A 20,912-nucleotide genomic window follows, 5' to 3' on the forward strand; every position below is an offset into this window, starting at 1 on the left:
GCAAGAACATTTGCCTCTAGGTGGGTGAACAGAGTACGACTTGGCACAGGCATGGCCAAAACAATCATCTCACCCACTCCCCAGTGTAGGCAGCTCACCAGGCAGGCTTCAGGTGGAGGAGGAGGAAGGGAGACTGGACAGGGAAAGAGGAGAAAGTCCACTCGGGGGAGGGAGTCTGAGCCGAGGGAGAGAAGTGCTCAAGTTGCTGGGAGGGGAGAGGGCCCTGGGAAGCTTCTGGCTCTGGCCTGACCACAAGTCACTAGATGTCAAGACAGAGTAGCAATCCACCCGTGGGCGACCCCTCAGAGTCCCTGCCAGAGGCCAGAGCCTCCTAACGTCAGGGATGTGGCAAACTGATGTCCAGGCCAGGAACCCAGGCTGGGGGTCGGGTATGGCTTTTCAACAGGGGCTCTGACTGGCTACATGACTCGGGCAAGCGACAGGCCTGCTGCTACCTCACTCACACAAGGTGGCTGACAAGGCTGCCCGCAGCATCCAGCTGGTGCTTAATGACAGCAGCTATCATGACTGTGCAAGTCCCTGTGTGCAAGGAGCTTACCGTGTCCTTATAAAGCCAGGGCCACACAGCCGTGCAGGAGGGGCCAGAGCGGCGGGTGAGGGACACCCTCCCTAACAATCTGATTTTATGCTTTATTATAACGCTACGAAATCACATGGTGTTCATGATTTGAATTTTTTTATTTTCTGAAATGGAACCATTGTACATTGTACAAACCATATCTACCGATGGAATAAATAAGTGAAAAATTATACTGCTGTACAACACACCAAAAAAAAAAAAAAATCAAGAGGAAAAAAAATTCGGTAATGGTGAAAAAAGGTCTTTATACCTCTAACCAGGTCCTTGGCCATAACGAACATTCCAAACCATGACATCGTTTGTGATGGGAGGTCACCACCCTATGAGTCGGTCAACTGCCTTCCGGGTTATGGGTTAAGTGCCAGCACTTTGTGGAATGTGTAGCCGCAGCCTCCCCAACGTCAAGTTTTGCGGGGAGTGAGTTTGCCCCGGGAGCCCTTTCGGCCACGGGGCCAGTGTCCCCAGAAGGCATTCACTGGGCTCCTGCCCCTGGCTCGCCGGCTGGCGGTCTGAGATTCTGGGGTGGGGGGAGGGCAAGGGGCGCAGGGCAGGTGGGGCAGCGGCCCCGCGGGGCGGGCAGCGGCGGGGCGGGGAGCACAAGTGGATTTCTGCAGTAAATCATCCGTGTGGAAGGCCTTCCTGGCCAGCAGTGAGTGCAGGGCCGCTGGCGCGCTGCCTGGCATGGTGGTGGCGGGGCCCATTTGGTCCCAACCACTGGCCCATTCCTACCTTCAGGCACTTCAGAGAAAAACTAATGACAGCCTCGGCATCATGGATGGTGTCTTCATCCTTGACCGTGTTGACTCCCCTTGCCTGCCCAGAGAGGCGACCGCAAACAGAAAGGGCGCAGGGGACCCCGGCCACCTGCTGTTTCCGTGGACGAGTGTGTGTGGTTCTCCTTCAGCTGTCTTGGTTGCAACCTCTCGTTTCCCAAAAAGAAATGGAAATAAATATCCAAATTCATCTTTCATCAACATGGAGTTTTGCTGCAAAGGAAAAAGTTACTCTAACTACAGGATCTGGAGGTAACACCGCCTTGAGATACGCTGAGAGGTAACGCAGGACACAGTTCTCCACAGAACTGACCGCCTGAGGGGCAAAATTGATAAGGATTTTTTTTTTAAGACAGAAACCTTTCGGCATCGCTAACTCCAACATTAAGATTTTCAAAGTTTTTTTTTTTTCTTTCCCTTATTTCAGGAGACATTTTTGCATGAGGTATTTGAAATTCAGGAACATTTTGAATTCTTCTTGAAGTGCAGGAAATAGATTGGCTCCCTTTAAAAAAATAAAGAGCCTCACCCTCAGAAACTCTTAGAAAATGGAATCTGGCAGACACTTCCCATGGTGGTCAGGAGAGAGATCCACACGTCAAAGGTGGTACCTGAATATGCACCAATTAGCCAAAAACAAAACAAAACAAACAAAACAAAAACCAACCGATAAAACCCGAAACCCGCCCCCCGCCCACACACAACTCAAAGGGAGTTGGAACTCCAGTGCAGTAAAGAAAGCTCAGGAAAAAGGTTAAGGTCTGAGGAGTCCATACAGGAATTAAGAGCAAACCAGGCCTCAGAACCAAACAATTAGGCAGTTCGTACAAGGGGGCGTCTCCATTTCAGCGAGAGGAAGCTGTCCCAGCACAGGCGGGCAATGGAGGTCGCGAGGGATCGCCCCTTTCTGGAGGAGTGCAAAGCTTTCCAGCTTCTTGGTGCCTTGTTTCTGGCCTTCGAGGCCAAACCCTCAAGGCCCCGATCCCCTGTGGGGACTGTCGGCACATCCTGGGAATGAGACCCGATCTAACTGTTGGCTCTGAGAGTCAGGAACAGTGCAGAAGCAAGTGGATTTCAGCCAACGGCCGTCTCGCCTCCCTGGGGCGGGGCTGGGGGCGCTGGGGGGCAGAGGACGGCAGGTTGCTGTGGATTTGAAATCCAAGCAACGTCCTACGAGAGAAGTTCAGCACCAGCTATTCCTGCCACCTGCTCCCAGCCTCCTCAGCCCTTTTACCGTCTGAAGGAGACAATCCTGCAGTCAGCCACAGAAGCCATTTCGTCTTCGGAGGTGTGAGAGAAAGCGGTATGGTGGAGGCAGAGGGTGGAAGTGCCAGAACCATCTAAAGGCTCTGTGTGTCTGTCTGGGCCGCTGTGGGCTTGGAAATACCAGCCTCAGATGCCCCGAGGAAGCGAGACCATACGGAGTGGCCAGCCCTTGGGGACAGTGCCCTGACATCTGAGACTCCCTGGACCCTGGAGGCCGGTGTTGCCCCCTACCCAGGGCTCAGGGTACGTGGAAGTCAGGCGGCCTCGGGCTCTCCTCCTCCCTGCCTGCTCCGCTCCGCTCAAAGGTCCTGGGGCAGGGAGGGCAGGAGGACGGTGACAGCGGCCACCGGAACAAAACCGAGAGGGCACTTGGCAAAGGGAGATGCAAAACAACCAGGAAAACGTGCCAGAGGTCACCTCAAGGGCACAAGGCACAAAAAAAGAAAGCGGAAGGAATCGGTTGAACAGTGAAGAGCCCGACGAAAAGCAGATTCCTGATGGGTACCACCCTCAAATAGCTTATATCGTTAAATAGAGAAGTGGAAAAAAAACAATACAGCAGCAACACAAATGAAATCTTGGCTTCAGAGACAGTGTGCAGACACTCCTGAGCTGTCGGCCCCGCTTCCCAAGGACAGTCACTTCCAGACTCGAGTGTTTTGCTTCACAGCAGAAAGTTCTTCAGTGTCTGAGAAGTCACGCCGTTCTAGGTTTTCTTGGATTTGCACTTGGTAAACGTGAAAAGTTAGTAGTTCTGTCTGCACCCGAGAGGAGGCGCTCGGGTGAAGTTGTTCTAGAATGAAGCCTGCTGATGTATCTCCCGTGAAACGTGGGTCGGAGGACTGACCTCAGCGTCTACATGTCCTCGGAGTTCTGTTGCGAAGCCTCCAGTTTCATCTTTTTAGAGGGCGGCACTCCTTCCAAATCCTGGGGGGGACAGAGAAAAGAGGAATGCAGGTTAACAGGCCAGGAGGGCCATGGAGGCCAGCCGTGCGGTGACCGTCAGCCTGGGAAGGAACCGTGGGAGGGACCCCGCGGCCTGAGCGTGGACTCCAGGAGGTTCTTGGACCTACGGGGAGCCTCAAACCCAAACTGCTCCTGTGTCCATGCAGCCCCGTGTCACCCGGGCCCCACCTGTCCCTGCCACACCAGCTTCCTTCCAGGTCTTCCCCACATTGCCCTCTGGACCTCTAAGCTCTCCCTCCCTGCACCCGCCCAGCCTGGAGCAGGTGTCCCCATTATCGATCTTCCAATCTGTAATTAATTGCGAGGGTAATCGCAGTTGGGTACAAGTTTCCAGTTTTCCTCTCTGAGCTCTAAAGCCGTCTCCTGAAGGCCCAGACCAACTTGGTCAGCACGGGAACTGTCCTCCAGGGCTCCGCGCAGGTGCTTGGCCTGGGCAGACGCTCAGCACGTGCCGAAGGTGCAATGCGCATGTTATTCTGGGGAAAGGGTCTGCAGTTGTTACCACATTCCCAAGAAGTCCCGTGACTCAAAAAAGAGGTTCACCACTCACTCCGCCACCTCTCCCTTGACCTTCCCACCTGATCGCCTCGGCATCTCGGACCTAACCCATGGTGCCGCCACCAGCCTGGGGTAAAGCTGGGCAGTACCTGGAGCCCCTCGCTCCCACTCCCACACCCAACCTAACAGCAAGTCCGTCAACGAATACCCTTGAGCCAGCCCACCTCCCCCTCGGCCCACCGCCCCATCCACACAGCCCTCAACAGAGCCCAAGCCATTTCCCCAAAGGAGAAATCATTTACAGAACACAAAACCTGCCAACACTTTCCCGCTGACTTCAGAACAAAATCCCAACTCATCACCAGGCGAGAAGGCCCCCGCGCCCACTCTCTCTACCTCTCTGCCCTGATGGCTAGGCTCCAGCCACCTGGCCTCCCCTTCTGCTCCTCAGGCTGGCTCCCGTCCCCAGGCTGGGCACCTCTGGCTCCCTCGGCCTGGAAAGCCTGCAGTCCCAAACCTGACATCTCTTCCTTCAAGTTCCTGCTTGCAGCCCCTCCCTCCCCGCAGACGTGACCCAGCAGAGCGCTCCACTCCTGTGGGCTTCGTTGCATCCCTGTTCTGGGGCTCCTGCGGCTCCTGCTGTGACGTCGTAATCTGCTGTGTCTGCTGTACCCTGGCTGTGTCTCTGCCCCCTCTGACCCTATCACAAGCCCCATGAGGGCAGGGGGGACCTCGTCTGCTGATTCACCAAGGGGTCCCTAGTATCCAGCATAGCGCCCAGTACATAGTGGGTGCCCAATAAATGTTCAAGAGAGACCCCGGGCCTTGATGTAGGATGGTGTGAGTTTTCCGTGGCAGACCCCGAGGGCAGGTCTGGCAGGGAGTGCTGCCTCTGTCTCTCCTCCCCCTTGTTCTTATAATGCAAACGATGCAAGCTCAACAGACGTGACAAGAGACAGTGGGCCACTTGCCTGCCGAGGAAGGTGGACCCTGTTCAGGAGGGGGTCCTTGGCTTGCAGGGCACTTGGATGGGGGGACACTATGTGGGCCTGGGAGTGGAAGCTGGAGAGAGGTGAACTGCTCTGCGTAAGGGACGGAGCAGGAGGGAGAGAAGGAGGGAGGGACGTGGGAATGAAGGAGAGACCTGTGCACTCAGGACAGACGAGCAGGGAGACGGGACACAGGAAACCTCCTGATACTGGGGGACGGGACCTTTTCTTCCTTTTTAAACAGGGATGGCCGAACTTCAGTGTCAAACTGTTCATTGACTGCAACGCATCCTCCATCTTGCTCACAAACCCAGCAGCTCTGTAGATGAGCATGCGTGTCTGTGTGTGCATGAAAACGACGGAGGAGGCCCAATTATAGGCTGGGTCCCCTGGAAGCAGGAATCAGAGGTGGGGGGATGCGAGAACGACCGTTTCAGATGTCAAGGGCAGAGCATTAGATGCCCCCAGGGTGTGGATCAAAGTTTCAAGCTGACCTTTCCTCTGCTGAGTTCAGGAGGCCAGGAGACCCCAGCTGACATCTTGGTTTTATAAACTATACCCGAGGCTTTGATTTTTATTTTTAATCAAATGGTCTCATGCTATGCCTGAAGCTCTGGGACTCGCTTTCTCATTTCACATTGCAAGAATATTTCTTTACTCTCCGTCTGTACTTGGGTAAACCACACTCTTTATAGCCACACACTAGTCTGTTTTATACACCGCCCCAGATTCAGTTAACCAGTTCCCTTTCGAGAAACTTAGGTTGTGGGCGATTTCCTGCCACTGCAAACATCTTTCCTCAATGCTCCCTCTGAGTCGTGGGACCTTTGGAGGAATGTTCCGTGGATGAGGAGAGCTGCGGAGCCACAGGTAGACATACGTCAAAGTCTGAGAGACACTCCCCCTTGGGACGGCCTGGCTCAAGGCTCCACAAAGTGCAAAACAAGTCCTGCTGTGTCCTGCCCCTTCTCTTCTTTCTGCTGCTACTTGACAGTTTCTCCTGAAAATACTCAGCAAAATGGGAACAGTTTTATTAGTTGAAGTCTTGAGACCTCTGAGGCCCCACTCCTCTTTGATGAGCACAGAGGGCTGACACGGAAAAATCACAGTGGTGGCCGAGGCAACACTGGGGCATCTTGTGTGTCCAGCTCCACACTAAGTGTGCTCCCCACATTCTCTCGTCTCATCCGCACCGGGCCCCAAGACAGTTCTGTGATCCCACTTTGGCAGCTGCAGACAGGGGGGCTCAGTGTATGCTAAGTGAAGGAGCTGGGATTTGAACTTGGGACATTTGTTCCTATCCACTGGGTCATTTACTTCTGCACTGTCTGATTCAGACCAGATTCTGACAAACAGTGATCACCCAGAAAGGTGCCCAAGCAGGGGGAGCATGGTCAGCTGCAAAATTCCAATGGAAGATTCACCCAGCAGTTAGGTTTCTGAAGACCTGTCTTCCCAGCTCTAAGGGGAGCTGACTTTGGGTCACTGAGACCACGCAATGCTTTTGTGGACCTGAATAAACAAAGCGATGAAGCTGAGGCTGGGATAAAGGACCCTTCCTCTTCCTACACCCTCCGCGAGGGCCGGGCCCATGTGTCTGGTCCTTCACTGTAACCCCAGCACCCAGGACAGGATGCAGAAGGACACTCGAGTCCTGCTCAATGAACACACGAAAGTGCCAATCATCCAACGAGAAAACAACAAAACAAAATAACAGAACACCTTTCAACGTACCCCCGACACCCCAGCGGGCTCCCGGCCGATCTGGCTGCCCCTGTGAGACCTCGATCGAGGTACCTGAGAGATTGTGGACGTCTCTGCAGCTAGCCCCGCGTCTCCAGATGGCTGCCGTTCGACTTTTTCTGAACTGTTCATCGAGTTTTCCATTGAAGACTGTGAATTCTGCTCATCAGAAGCATCTGAGGGAAAAGCAAGACGACAGAAGCTGTTTTCAGACACATGAGATGCGGAGCCAGATGGACCAATTACTAAAAATACCTGGAACTGGGTAGTTTTATGGCCAGGCGGTCTGTCAGGGCTGCAATGAGCTGGGGGGCTTGGGAAGCCTCTTTCTTAGTTTTTAGTGATGTCGTTTTAAGCAGCCAGGCCACACGCGGGGCATGGGGCCTCCAACCTTTCCCTGCACGCCCATTACTGCCCATTACCTGCCAAGCGCCCTGAGAGGACATCTAAAGGATGCTACGGGCTTTGCGCTGCGTGCACCTGGCGCCCTCTGGTGGACACAACGCGCTCCAACCATCATGGCTGCTGACTCCTCCCTCTTCCATTACAGAGCGCGCATTCTCTACCTGGGGAACCCGCAGCCGCTACCCGCCCCCGTGTAAACATTTCTTTCAATAATATGGGTATTTTTCTGATCGTCAGAGCAATGACTGATCATTGCACGAAACAGAAAATACAGAAAAAAATTAAGCGAAAATCACCGATTATCTCACACCACCCACAGTGACCACCACGCTTACATTTTAGAGGATTTATTCCCATCTTTCCAGATGTTTTCCCCCTACATGCATATAATTCTCCGGTCTTCGAAAACAGGGATCACACAGTATTTTAGAAGAATTTGTCATGTCTTTAAAAATTCTCTGAATACAGGAGCATGCAAGATGGCTGCACAGCCTTCTATCAACAATCACTCAGTGAATCCGGTTTCGCCAGATATTTGGGCTCTCTCTTATGCCTCAGTCTCCCTGGTCCACCCACCACGCTCCTTCAGCAGAAGGAAGGTGCAGGCCCTAGCTGGCTGTATGAGGGGGGGCGGCTTTGGAAGTGAGGAGCCGTGGCTGTCCTGAAGCTTCTTTTGGGCACAGAGCCGGGGAGCTCATAGAGAGGGCAGGAACGTCCCCCCCAGGGCTCCGCTCCACTTGCTCTCAAGGCCCCAGCAAAATATGTCACCCTGATTTTTAAAAAGTGCACTAAAATACTCAAGAATGCCTTACTTTCTGGGGTTTCTGAGGCAGTGGAGTAACAAAGGGGAAAAAAAAAATCCAGGCTTAAGTTGTAAAGTGAGCAAGCAATATGGGGAAATGGGAAAAGTTGGCAGCCCTCCAGGGCCTGAGGCAAGAGGGGAGCAGAGGGCTGAGGAGCAGGGCAGGAAGGAGCTGCAGGACCCTCCTCCCAAGGAGGCTGACCTCCCAGCCCATCCAACCCAGGTGGGCAGCCCTGATCTCTCGTGAGCGGGCAGTGCCAGGAGACCTGACTCCCCACCAAGGTCTGAGCTGGGTTTTCCTGCTGCCACGGGGAGGGTCAGGGGTTTGCCCTCACCAGGGCTGCGCTCCACCTACAAGCTGGTGTCTGGAAAGACACAGGGTTTAGAGACAGATCTGGGTTCCAATACTGCCCTTGCCTCTCGTTTCCTTTGGGCTGGGGTGCTCAGTCTCCAATCCCCTGGCCCCTGAAAAAACCAAGGTTGACAATAGCCACCCTGTTGAGTCACTGTGAAGAATAAATGAAATGAGAGGGAAAGTACCCAAGGAGCAAAATAACCCCAGGCGAGAGTAACTGAGGGGTTATCTGGGGCAGAGAACCAAACTCCCCAAAACCCGACATTTCTTTCATATTTTTAGTTTTACCTTTAAAACCCATGTTAACGGCAGTTCCTCAAAAAGTTAAATACAGAATTACCGCACGACCCGGCAATTCCACTCCAAGGTACAGACACAAAAAAACTGAAAACAGGTCCTCAAACTACTACTTGTACACAAATGTTCACAGCAGCACCATCTGCAACAGCCAGAAGATGGAAACAGCCCAAAGGTAAAGGAACAGACAGATGGATAAACAACTGTGGTAATCCCGTCAGTAAAATACTACTCAGCCATGAAAAGGAATGGAGCACTGACCCATGCTACAACATGCATGAACCTTGAAACTATTGCACTAAGCTAAAGAACCCTGACACAAAAGGCCACATATTGTGTGATCCCTGTAAAGCTAATCCGTATAGACAGAAAGCAGATTGGTGGTTGTCAGGGGCTGGAGGGAGGGGATGGGGAATGAGTGCAAAAGGGCATGGGGTTTCCTTTTTGGGTGATGAGAATGTTCTGGAACTAGATACAGGTGGTAGTTGCACAATATCGTGAATGGACTAAATGCCACTGAATTGTGTACTTTAAAATGGTTACTTTCATGTTATGTGAATTTCACCTCAATACAAAAAATCCATGTATGTATTTGCTTTAACAAACATTTTTGACTGCTATTGTCTTCCTTCTCTCTGACCAGTTCCCTTTCTGCCCCACAGCGTGGGCTCTGTGGAGTGGAGAGGGAGGTTGGGGTCCCAGACGGAGGCTCAGAAATCACGAAGGTGGCTGGTGACCCAGAGTCACGCTGACCCCTTGCCCAGCTGGAGAGCTCAGTGGGAACTGGTCCTGAAGCTGGTGGGGCGTTCAAGGGCTCAGCGTGGCGGCCTGATTCTCTCGGCTCAACGGTACTGGAACTTACCCAGGGGAAATTATTTTCCTGGGGCCTAAATTTAGTCCAAGGAGTTTGGACATTACGTCATTCTTGAACTCGCTCAGCAGTAAACAAGTTCAAAGCAAGGTCAACAGCTGGCAACCAACGTGCCGTGTCCCGGCAGGCAGTCTGCACCCACCTGGGCAGGCTGTGGGGTCTGCCTCCATGCCCTTCCCACAGGGGCTCAGACAGCCCCCAGCAATAGGCATGTGGGCCTGGCCCACTGTGGGGGTCCCGCCTGAGCAATGCTGGGCAACTGTGCAGACCCAGTGGCCTGGTGGAGCTGGAAGAGGACCCTGGTATGGTGCCCACCTGGACTTGTAAAGCTTGCAGTGGCTGGGGTGGGCAGGGGGTCATAGTCACCAAAATGGGGCAGTTATGGACTCATTAACCCAAGACAAATCCTGCAGCTGAGCTTTAAATGGCCCTTTAGGGCAAAGGAGATGCAGACCCCAAATGTGGCAGAAACGAGGCCACGGCCAGAAAGAAAGTAGGATGGGAAAGAAGCCAGGACGTGGCCCTTGCCTGGTCCTGCACAACCCCTGCACCCAGTGTCCCCATGACTCCCCTTACAGGAGGGGGGAGAAGGCAGCTCCCACGCTCACCAGGCCCTTCCTACCCACAGTCTTGGGCTGAGCATTTCACTTCCTTTCCTGGCTCATTCACGCCTCGCAATGACCTGACAAGAGGCAACTTTTATTTGTCTCATTTTATAAACAAGGAAACAGGAAGGCGTGCAGAAGGTGACACTGCCAGCCCAAGGCCATGCAGCTAGCAAGCGTTGGCCCAGAGGTGACCAGCTCCGGTCCCAGCCCCCTGGCTTCACTGCCTGTCTGCAAAGCCACCTTCCCAGGACGGTGCAGGGGGCCACTGTGGGGGGACGAGAGGGGATCTGACATGCTGTACATGGCAGGAGGCTAGGCAAAGCCATTAGGACAGTGGTTCTCAACTGGGGGCGGTTTTGCCCCCTCCTCCCATTTGGCGCTGTCTGGAACATCTTCGGTGTCACAACTAGGCGCGGGGCTGTGCTACTGGCATCTAGTGGGAAGAAGCCAGGGATGTTTCTCCACATCCCACTGTGCCCAGGACAGCCCCCACAGCCAGGACTCACTCGCAAATGATTCTGGTAGCACCGAGGCTGAAAGACCCTGCTCTGGGGGAAAGCCACTCTACCCACCGCCTCTCTGGAGAAAACTCGGCAGGGCCTACCGACACTTTAACTGCCCGTAACCTCTGACTGAACAGTTCCACTTCCAGGGCTGTGTCCTACAGCGCCACTCACACCGGAGCAAAGATGCAGAGAGACATGTGCACAAGACTCCCTGTGTGTGCGAGAAAAAGATGGAAACGACCCCATGCCCATCAAGGTGGGGACTATTTGAACTATGACACACTCATATCACTGAAAGATAAGCCAGTAAAGAGAATAAAACACACCTTAAGTCCTAATGCAGAAGAATCTCCAAGGTGATTAAGTGAGAGATTCTAAAAAGGGAGGGTATAGTCCCACACAGATGCTCCTAGGTGCACAGACTGTCTCTGGAGGGCTGCAAAACAGACTCGGCCGTGGTCCTCCCTGAGGACGGGGAGGACTCTTGGGGGGGCTCGCTTCAGTCTGCATCCTAATGTCTGAATTGTTCCCATGTGTACCGTTACCTGCATCCCACCCCCAGGGCCTAGCCGGGACACGGGCACCTTCCTTACCTGGCTCGGAAAGGATGTCACACTGAGGACACGAGCCCCACACACCCGGCTGGCTCACTCCTTCCTCGCACATCCTCAGGCACTGCCCCTTGGTCCGTTCGGCCTGGACTGCATGACCCCCTTCTAAGCCCTGCTTATCCTTCAGGCTCAAATCAGACAGCACCTCCTCCAGGAAGCCTTCCCCGAGGCCCTCTCGCTCCCTTTCCTTTCTGTGTCTATCATAGCACTGACCACGAACTCACAAGCCCCCTTAGGGGCCAGGAAGTGCCATGAATGAGTCAAGTGAGCTGTTTAATTCAGACACAGATAAGCTTTGCAAAGAAAATCTAAGGAATAGTCTCCTCTTCCTCAAAGAAATGTGCATTTCCTCAGCCTCTCTGCCTTTTACTATTCTATTGGTAGAGAAGTATGTTCAAGAAACATCTTAATTTTCCTTTTAAATCTACAATAAGAAAACCAATAGTGATCACAGGGTAATACACAGCAATTGTCTTTGGCCTCATGGTGGGGGACAATAGGGAGTGGTGGGGAGTGTGGTAACCGGTGAATGCAGGTCCTCTGGTCCTCCCTGGAGAGGCAACTACGTCTCTGTTCTAGCTCGTTGGTGCTCCATGGAAAGGCAGATCCAGTATTGCCAGATCTTCTTCTTTTTCAAGAGAAGCTGGAAATCAATCTTATTTTAAGCGAAATTGCTCAATTTTTAAGTTTTGACATCCAATTCCAATTAAAAACAAAAATACCACTGGGTTCTGTGGTCACACCTGCACACCACACACTGGACCTAGTCTGTCTGTGCCCTCTGTAGACTGTAATTCTCAGTTTTGATGTTTTTCTCTCCCTATGGGTTCTTCAGGGTCAGGAGGCAGGACTCAGCTGTGACGGAGGCCCAGGACCAGCACAGAACCTCACATGGGGCTGCTGTGGGTAATGTGTGTCAAAGGGAATGGAACGGGATGTGAACGAACCCCACAGCATCCATGGCCTTTCTCCCGAGGAGACGCATGCCTGCCCCAAGTACCAGGAGCCCCACCTCCAGGCCAGCTGCCCCCTGCACTGGGTGAGCAGCACATCAGCCTGGACCTCTCCCCTGCCCTCTTCGCTCCTGTAACAGATGATGGCAAGGCTGACCCTCGAGGTGCCGGGAGTCACCTGCGAGTCCCCTCTCTCAGCCCACGTACCACCCATCAACGCATCACTCTGACCTTCGAAATATTAGACAATCGGAAGCTATCATTCATTTTCTTAGGTGCAATAATGATATTTGTGATTAAGCAAGAGGACGTCCTTATTTTCAAAGGCGCATGCCGAATGGTTTAGGAATCCAACGTCATAAGGTCGACAACTTACTTCCAAATGGCGCCAGAAAATATTTACAGACAAAAAGAAAAAATTAACGATTGCCGAATTTGGCTGGTAGGTATACAGGAGAGTATTATACTATTCTTTCAAATTTTCTGTATATTTGAAATTTTTCATTTAAAGAGAATCAGGAGACCTCAAAATACACAAACTTTCTACACACACATATGTGTACACACACACACACGTCCTCCACAATCAGACCTCTCCTTACCTCTTCCTCTGCCCACCACCAGTGCGGCCACCATCCTCTCCCACCTGGACCCGCCCCTTCACTGGTCGCCCTGCCTCCACCCTGGTGCCCCTATTATCTGTTCTCAATCACAGCAACCACAGTGATCCTTCAGATCACAGCACTCGAACTCCCAATGGCTCCTGTCTCACTCAGCAGAAAAGCCGGTGTCTGCGAGGTGGCCTTACGAGCCCCCCACACTCGAGGCCCCACTTCCTCTACAACATCTCAATTTTTGAGCCCCTCACCCACTGTTCTCCAGCCACACTCAGAACGTCCCTGCCCCAGGGCTTTTGCACTGCCTACCTACTCTGCCCACAATGCTCTTCTCCCAGTTATTCACATGGCTTGCTTCCTTGCCCAAGGTGAGCCACATCTGATCTAATGTCACCTTCTCAGTGAAGTCTTCCCTTACCACTCTATTTAAAGTCACAACATCGGGCTGGCCTGGTGGCGCAGCAGTTAAGTTCGCATGTTCAGCTTCTCAGCGGCCCGGGGTTCGCCGGTTCAGATCCTGGGTGTGGACAAAGCACTGCTTGGCAAGCCATGGTAGGAGTCCCACATATAAAGTAGAGGAAGATGGGCATGGATGTTAGCTCAGGGCCAGTCTTCCTCAGCAAAATGAGGAGGATTGGCAGCGGATGTTAGCTCAGGGCTAATCTTCCTCAAAATAAATAAATAAATAAAGTCGAGACATGCCCCATAATTCGTAAGACTCCCCATTCTCTTTCCTACTTTATAATTCTCCACAGCACTTATCTTCCAAATACTAGATTGCACAATGTTTAAATTGCCACACCAGAACACGAGCTCCAGGCATTATCTTTCTTCTACCACCGCCTTCTAAGCACCGGCACTTGGCAGGGCCCCCTTCAATACCTGTCAACTGAGAGTCTGAACTGAGGGCTGGGTGGAGAGAGGTCCCTCTGAGCCCAGGTCTCAAGGGCACGTACCTTCAGCCCCTGGGAGCTCCTTCCCATCGGCCTGGGCCTCATCTGCCTTAGCGTCGGTGCCATCGCCGGGCACAGCCGAGTTGGGCTCCGGGGCAGGGCTTGAGTTGCTGCTGTTCTCCTGTTTGATGGGGGAGGCATCTGCTATGGAGCTCTGGTTGCTGTTATCATCTGCATGGGGGAAGCAGAACCACAGGGTGAATCCCACAGCTGCTGAGGAAAGGCAGGTCGGGGGGCTCAGCTTCTCCACACCTTATCACCTGCAGCCCCACAGGATGCTCTCCCAGGAAAGGAGATGCTTCCTCCTCCTGAGACCTCTGAGCTGGCCTGTCCTGCCCAGCAAAGGGCTCTGGGAGCTGGGCCTGACCTTCCCCACTGGCTCACTGAGGAGAATCCTGTCTGGAGGCCGCCGGCTGCAGACATGGCCTAGCACATTTTAAATCTCTAGGGGACATTTGAGATCTCATCTTGGGTAAAGAAACCAGACATCCAGTGCACCTTGCTCTGAAGTAATACAAAGGCCAAAGCATGGTCCACGACACACTGCCAGAATGCTCCTCTGATCTCGTCAAGCCTGGATCAACTTCCACTCAATACAAAATAAAGGGGAGAAAACAAGGGAACAACACAAAGTGGGATGCTCCAGAGGACCATGGGCCCAGCTCCCCAACAAGTCAATACCATTTAAAAAAACAAAGAAGCAGCAGGGAAGATTACTGTAGATTAAGGAAACTTAAGGGACCTAACAGCTAAACACAATGAGAGAAAATTATTTGGATCCTGTTTTGAATGTGCCAGCTGCAAGAGATGTTTTGGGACAATTGGAGAATCTGAATATAGTCTGAGTTTAAAAGGTATTAGGGAATTATTGTTAATTTTGTTAGGAGTGGTCATGGTACAGTGGGTCTATAGAAATGCCATTTATTAGTGGTGCATGCTCAAGTGTTAGGTTCAGACTAAAATATCACGGTGCGAGGAAATTCACCTTAAAATGCTTTAGCACAGGTTGCATACAGTTGTCAGAATTCCCCGAACTTTATACTGAAGAGCTGTGCATTTTTTATATGTAAACTGTATCTCGATTAAAAAACACAGTTTAAAAAATAGCTGAGGCAAATATGGCATCGTGTCGCCGGAAGCCTAGGTGGTCGGTGTATGGGGTTCATTATACTATTCTCTCTACTGTTCTGTTATGAAATTTTTCATAATGAAAAGAAAAAAGGGAAGAAAGTTAATCAAGCGATGACATTAGTGGTTGAGCTAGTGACAGAGCTGGGGGTGCCGGGGCACATACTCCCTTGCCCCGGATCCCCTTTTTTGGGCAGAGAGAGACATTTTACTGCAGATACCCACGTGGTAATTTCAAAAATACTCCTACAACCTTACGCTGCTTTTCTGGGCCATGCTGTGCACCTGGGACCACGGCCATTTTTGTGAGGGAGAGAGACGGAGGGGGGGCGCACATCAACGCATCCTGGGCGTCCGTTGTGTGCTGGGCACCGAAAGCATTTAGTCACCTCGCTTAATCCTCCCAACAACCCACCGGGCAGGTGCTGTTACCGCCTCATTTGACAGGGAGGGAAGCCGAGGCTGAGAGCGGCAGAACCCCTTGCTCAGGCCGGTCTGCCCAAACCCCGAGTCTTTCTTCTACCTCAACCTGCCGAGGAAGCACCAGGCAGGCAAGCAGCCCCCACTGGGTAAACGGCATCTTACTGTAAGTGTACTCTGGGGCACTTGTTACACAAAAGCATCCTCTTGTGAATTCTGGGACCTAAAAAAAAAAGTACACTCTCCTGATTTACCTTTCGAGAAAATCTAAACTTCCTTGCTACGCCAAGATATGTGTGCACGTGTGCGAGCAGCACAGAAGGCAGAGGCCCGACCCATGGGTCCCAGCACAAGGGTTTGTTAATTAATGACAATAAGTGCTAATGTTTAGCAAGTTAGCTGCCTGAGCCTAGCCTGGTGACCTGGTAACAGCGTGACCCTGACACTTGGGCTAACCTCGGTCGAATCTTGGAGACTTAGGCGCTGGACGCAGAGGGCTTCGCCCTTCCCCCCCCCATGCCGGTCCTCCTTGCTGAGGCCTCCCAGATGACTCTAGCCAGGCCCGCGTCTTTCCCTGTGCTTTCACCGTACATGCCCTGTGGTCAGACTTGGTCTTGGCTGCACATGTACTAAAACGGAAATGACACTGAGAAGGTGAGCGTGGCTCCTGCACTGGGAACCTGGTTTGCTCAGCATTCCAGATTTTTCTGAAGTGTTAGTCTGGGCTAATGGTCACAAACTTGGATTCTGCCTCCAAAGGACCTCAAATGGCAGGACTGACATTTATGAACTTCCTAAGCCTGGTGGTCTAGCGGTTAAGATCCACTGCTCTCACCACCGCGGCCTGGGTTCATGTCCCGGTCAGGGAGCCACACCACCCTTCTGTTGGTTGTCATACAGTGGCGGCTGTGTGTTGCTGTGATGCTGAAAGCTACGCCACCGGGATTTCAAATACCAGCAGGGTCACCCATGGTGGACAAGTTTCAGCGGAGCTTCCAGACTAAGACAGTCGAGGAGGAAAGGCCTGGCCACCCACTTTTGAAAAAACTGGCCATGAAAACCCTGTGAACGGCAGCAGAGCACTGTCTGGTATGGCACCGGAAGGGGAGAGGATGGTGCAAAACGACCAGGCAGGGCTCTGCTCCGCTGACACAGGGGGTTGCTAGGAGTTGGAATCAACTCAATGGCACTAACAAGAAAAAAACCTCTGGGCAAGTGACTTCACCTCTCTGAACTGTAGTTTCTTCTTCTGTACAATCCGGCTCATTATTAGGATTAAATGAGGTAAGGCATGAAATGCGTTTAGCAAGACGCTTGGCACATCACGACAGTTTTTTAAATGTTAGCTACTAACATGCTAAGGTTTTCAAGGGATTATCTTATATAATACCCACAATAACCTTATGAAATAGGCATTACCATCCCCATTCGACAGATTAAAAACAAATAGACAAACTCGATGGCTAGATGTTCAATAACAAGCCCGGGAGCACACGGCTGGGGGAGATCCCAGGAGAGTCAGATCTGAACTCAGGCGGCATCTTGCCCTCTGCTCTAAAAGGCTCTCATCAATAATTCCATGATTCCACCGAAACTGAGCCAGGCCCAGGGTCCCCTCGGTCTCTAGAGAGAGTGGGGATGCTAACCAATGCCAGAGAGACAGGTCATGTCCCAGCTCCAATACTGATTTCTGAAAATGAAATGCATCCCAACTACGTCTGCAAGGCCAGCTGGGGACCTTTCTTGACACGTTAACCGTCAGCAAGACCCTCCTGGGCTGCACTGAAGCCAATTCACCAACCAGCAAGACCCCCTGCCCTCGGAGCTGGGACTATGTTTCCAGACAAGTCCGTCTGGGCAAGCGGAGAAGTTCGCTGGCCTTCCCGCCCCAGAACAAGACAGCCCTGGTTCTGGAGGGCTAGGAACTAGATCAAACCAATACTCCTTCTTGATTTACTTATTTGTTTCCCTCATACCACCTTGCTGTGCAAAAGACTCGGGGCGGCCAAAAGTACAAAGACCTTAAAATTGGCATCAAGAGACAGAAAAAGGCACGTGTTGTAAGCTCTTATGCCAGTGGGCCAGGCAGGTGAGTAAAGGAGGTGAGCCAGGTGGGGCTGGAGAGGCCACACCCTCCCTAAGGGACAGCTGCTCCGGCTTCAGCGAGTTGCTGCCTCGAAGGAGCACCCACCCAGGGCTGCCGGCTCTGATTTCTCAAAAGATGGAAAAGATGCAGATTTCCTGATTGATAACTATGAGAAACTCAATTTTTCAGAACCTTCAGGTTTGACTCTCTGAGATTAGAAGTCAGGCGGTAGTTTTCCCTGGAGGGATGGGGATGACCAGCAGGGGACACCAGGGGGATTGCTGGGAACATTCTGTCTTGGTCTGGGCTGGTTACATGCGTGTGGGCTGTTTGTGAACATTTCATGGAGCCATATATTATGATCTGTGCCTATCCTCTCACCTAAAAAGAAAAATGAACACCAGCCATGTCAGAATAACTACAGACTGTCTAAAGCACACCTCCAGCCTGGATTGGACAGGTGGAACACTGGTTACAACTTTTTTTTTTTTTTGAGGAAGATTAACTGTTGCCAATCCTCCTCTTTTTGCTGAGGAAGACTGGCCCTGAGCTAACATCCGTGCCCATCTTCCTCTACTTTATACGTGGGATGCCTACCACAGTGTGGGTTTTGCCAAGCGGTGCCATGTCCACACCAGGGATCTGAACCGGCGAACCCCGGGTCACCAAGAGCGGAATGTGTGAACTTAACCGCTGTGCCACTGGGCTGGCTCCTGGTTACAACTTTTGAGATAAGATAGCAAAGGAAATTAGGCTGTCAATGTGGAAGGCAGGTCCCAACGTCCCAGAGTGGTTAACATGGTGTTAAAATCCCGTTTGAAGGGGCCAGCTCTGTGGCGTAGTGGTTAAGCATGATGCACTCTACTTTGGTGGCCTGGGTTTGCGGGTTCGGATCCTGGCCATGGACCTACACCACTGAACAGCCATGCTGTGGTAGCGGCCCACATACAAAATAGAGGAGGATGGACACTGATGTTAGCTCAGGGACAATCTTCCTGAAGTGAAAAAAGAGAAAGATTGGCAACAGATGTTAGCTCAGAGAGAGAATATTCCTCAGGAAAAAACAAAACAAAAACAAAACATCCAGTTTGGAGCTTCCCAGCAGCCAAAGCAAAATAGGAAATGGAAAACAGAGTCATTTATATGCTATGTCAGGCCTAGGAGGGAAAAAGACAAACATGTACACAAAAACAACCTTCCTGGGCACACAAGGTTGAAGGAACATCCGTGAAGTTTGTGTTACTGAGTGAGAAGACGGTCTTATTTTATATCTCCAGCTTATTTTGTTTCTTGGCCTGCTGTACTGGGAAAAGAAGTTTCTTCTCCTCCACTGAGACTTCTCCTTGGCACAGAGGCCTCCTGGTCCTGCCCAGCCCTCCTACCCTTTGCCTGGAATGTGAACAAACCTGCTGGTGAAACAGAAGCACAACTGAGCACTCTGCCATGGCCAGGGGCCTGGCAGGAGAGGGGCCCCCGCCAGGGGAGGGGGCACTCACCGTGCATGTCCATCATCCCTGGGGAGGAGCTGTTCTCCGGAGTGGTCACTTCTGAGCCACACTTCTCATCTTTGCCCTTTTTCTTATTCTTGTTTTTCTAGAGGAGAAAATGGAGCAGAAACCGAGTCACTAAATCACGTGTGTGCACAAGAGTGAGACCCTGGGGAGGGGTATGAATATTTTATTCCGCCAATTCATCTTTGAGGCCCCAAGTCCCCGGAGGGCTCTCCTTGGCCTGCGTTTGAACACATCCCATTAGGGGCTTCACCTGCTTCAGAATCAAAGCGCCCTGCAGAAGGCAGGATTCTGGGGCTGCGCCGGGGGGCTGGCAACAAATGTGCGTTGTTTGTGGGGCCAGCGCCAATGGGCATGCAAACGCCCTCGGTGGCAGGAATTTCCTTGTCCTTGAGGGAGCACATCTGGGGAAAAGGCCATGGTCCCCCGGCCCAGAGCAGGGACAGTGATGCCAGGTGAGGGACGGAAAAGCCAGAGTTCACGCACTCCCACTATCTGCAGGCCCTGGGGGCTGCACTTCTCAAAGCATAGGCAGCTGGCTTCCAGTACCACCCTGGAGATGAGAGGTGGCAGTCTCCGGGAGGCCTGAGGGGGAAGCGGGCGCTTTCTGGGTGTGGTTCCATCTTTCCCGAGTGGAATAGAATCGTGTTGGAAACAACCTAACTGTGTCCATCAGTAAGAGACTTGGGAAATCAATTATGGTATGTTCATTCAAGGCAACGCAATGCAACAATTACAGAGAATAAGGCAGCTCTGCATGTCCGGATGTGGAATGTTCTACAAAAATATCAACATATTACAATATTTCAGTATCTCCAAGGTGCATAGAAGGAAGGTGCAGACCATGCGAACAGAAGGTCGACATTAATGGTAAAAAGCAGGATAAAAGAACGTGTATTTGTGCGTGTGTCTGTGGCACCCACTATCGAGAAGGATAAGCCAGCACCGGGTGCCTCCAAAGAAAGGAGCTGGGCGGGGTGGGGTGGTGTGTGTGCAGGGATGGGAAGCAGATTTATGAATAGATATACAGTAAAAAAGGTAATCTTTGAAGAATATGCAAACCTGTAGAGACAGAAAGTAGGTTGGTGGTTTCTGGGATCTTGGGGATGGGAGAGTGACAGCTAAGAGGTATGAGTTTTCTTTCTGAGGTAATGAAAACGTTCTGGCATTACAGTGGTGATGGCTATATACTGTGAATATACTAACACTGACGTGTACACTTTAAAAGAGTGAATTTATGGCATGTGAATTGTCTTAGTTTAAAAAACATTTTTAAAGTAACCTTTGAAAGTTGAACTATGTTTTACCTATTTAAAAGAAGAAAATTTTGGGGCCGGCCCCGTGGCCAAGTGGTTGAGTTCGCGCACTCTGCTTTGGCGGCCCAGGGTTTTGCCGGTTCGAATCCTGGGTGCGGACACGGCACCGCTCATCAGGCCATGCTGAGGCAAAGAAAATTTTCAAAGCGCTGAAGCAAAAAAATGGAGTAACCGTGGCGTAACTGGGTATCTAAAAAAATGGAAAGCTCTGCCTCCACAAAGCAGATTCCTAGCCACAACCACCAGAGATCTGGAGTCAGCTGTCCAGGGCAGGGCCCAGGAACCTGCATTTCTTCAAGACTCCCAGGAGACAGGATGCTCAGCCAGGCATGGGACCCATTGCCCTAGAGGGAAAGGGGGAGGGGGAGACAGCGTATTGTACATCACGGCTCAGAGATGACAGCGAATTAGCATTTTGTGAGCACCGTCTGCAGGGCCGCGCGGGCTGAGTTCTCTCCGTGTGATATATTGCCTTTGCTCGGCTGCAGCAAGCCCAGGAGCCAGATATTACTGCTCCACTGCACAAGGGGGAAGGAAGGCCCAGCAAGTGGGGTCACCTGTCTGACGTCACAGGGTAATAGGGGGTGGTCTGTCCAACTCCAAATCCAGTGCTCTTTGCCCAGCCAGGAGCTGCCCT

The 20,912-nt window shown here is 51.9% G+C and overlaps 1 protein-coding gene across 8 annotated transcripts in view; it reads right to left on the bottom strand.

The window, feature by feature from the left end:
* Positions 1-680: 680 nt before the first annotated feature.
* Positions 681-20,912, bottom strand: part of BCL7A (BAF chromatin remodeling complex subunit BCL7A) — a 30,930-nt gene continuing 10,698 nt past the window's right edge. For 4 of the 8 annotated variants that reach the window (XM_046641341.1, XM_046641337.1, XM_046641335.1 and 1 more), the window contains 4 exons: positions 18,945-19,041; positions 13,818-13,985; positions 6,828-7,012; positions 681-3,567 (listed from right to left, as the gene is read on the bottom strand). In XM_046641341.1, the coding sequence (XP_046497297.1) occupies positions 3,496-3,567; positions 6,828-7,012; positions 13,818-13,985; positions 18,945-19,041 (522 nt within the window). In that variant the 3' untranslated portion in view covers positions 681-3,495. The remainder of the gene's footprint in view (positions 3,568-6,827; positions 7,013-13,817; positions 13,986-18,944; positions 19,042-20,912) is intronic. The other 4 variants (XM_046641338.1, XM_046641342.1, XM_046641340.1 and 1 more) reach the window with 3 other exon arrangements.

This window comes from Equus quagga, chromosome 15 (genome assembly GCF_021613505.1).
Source record: "Equus quagga isolate Etosha38 chromosome 15, UCLA_HA_Equagga_1.0, whole genome shotgun sequence".
Classification (NCBI taxonomy): domain Eukaryota; kingdom Metazoa; phylum Chordata; class Mammalia; order Perissodactyla; family Equidae; genus Equus; species Equus quagga.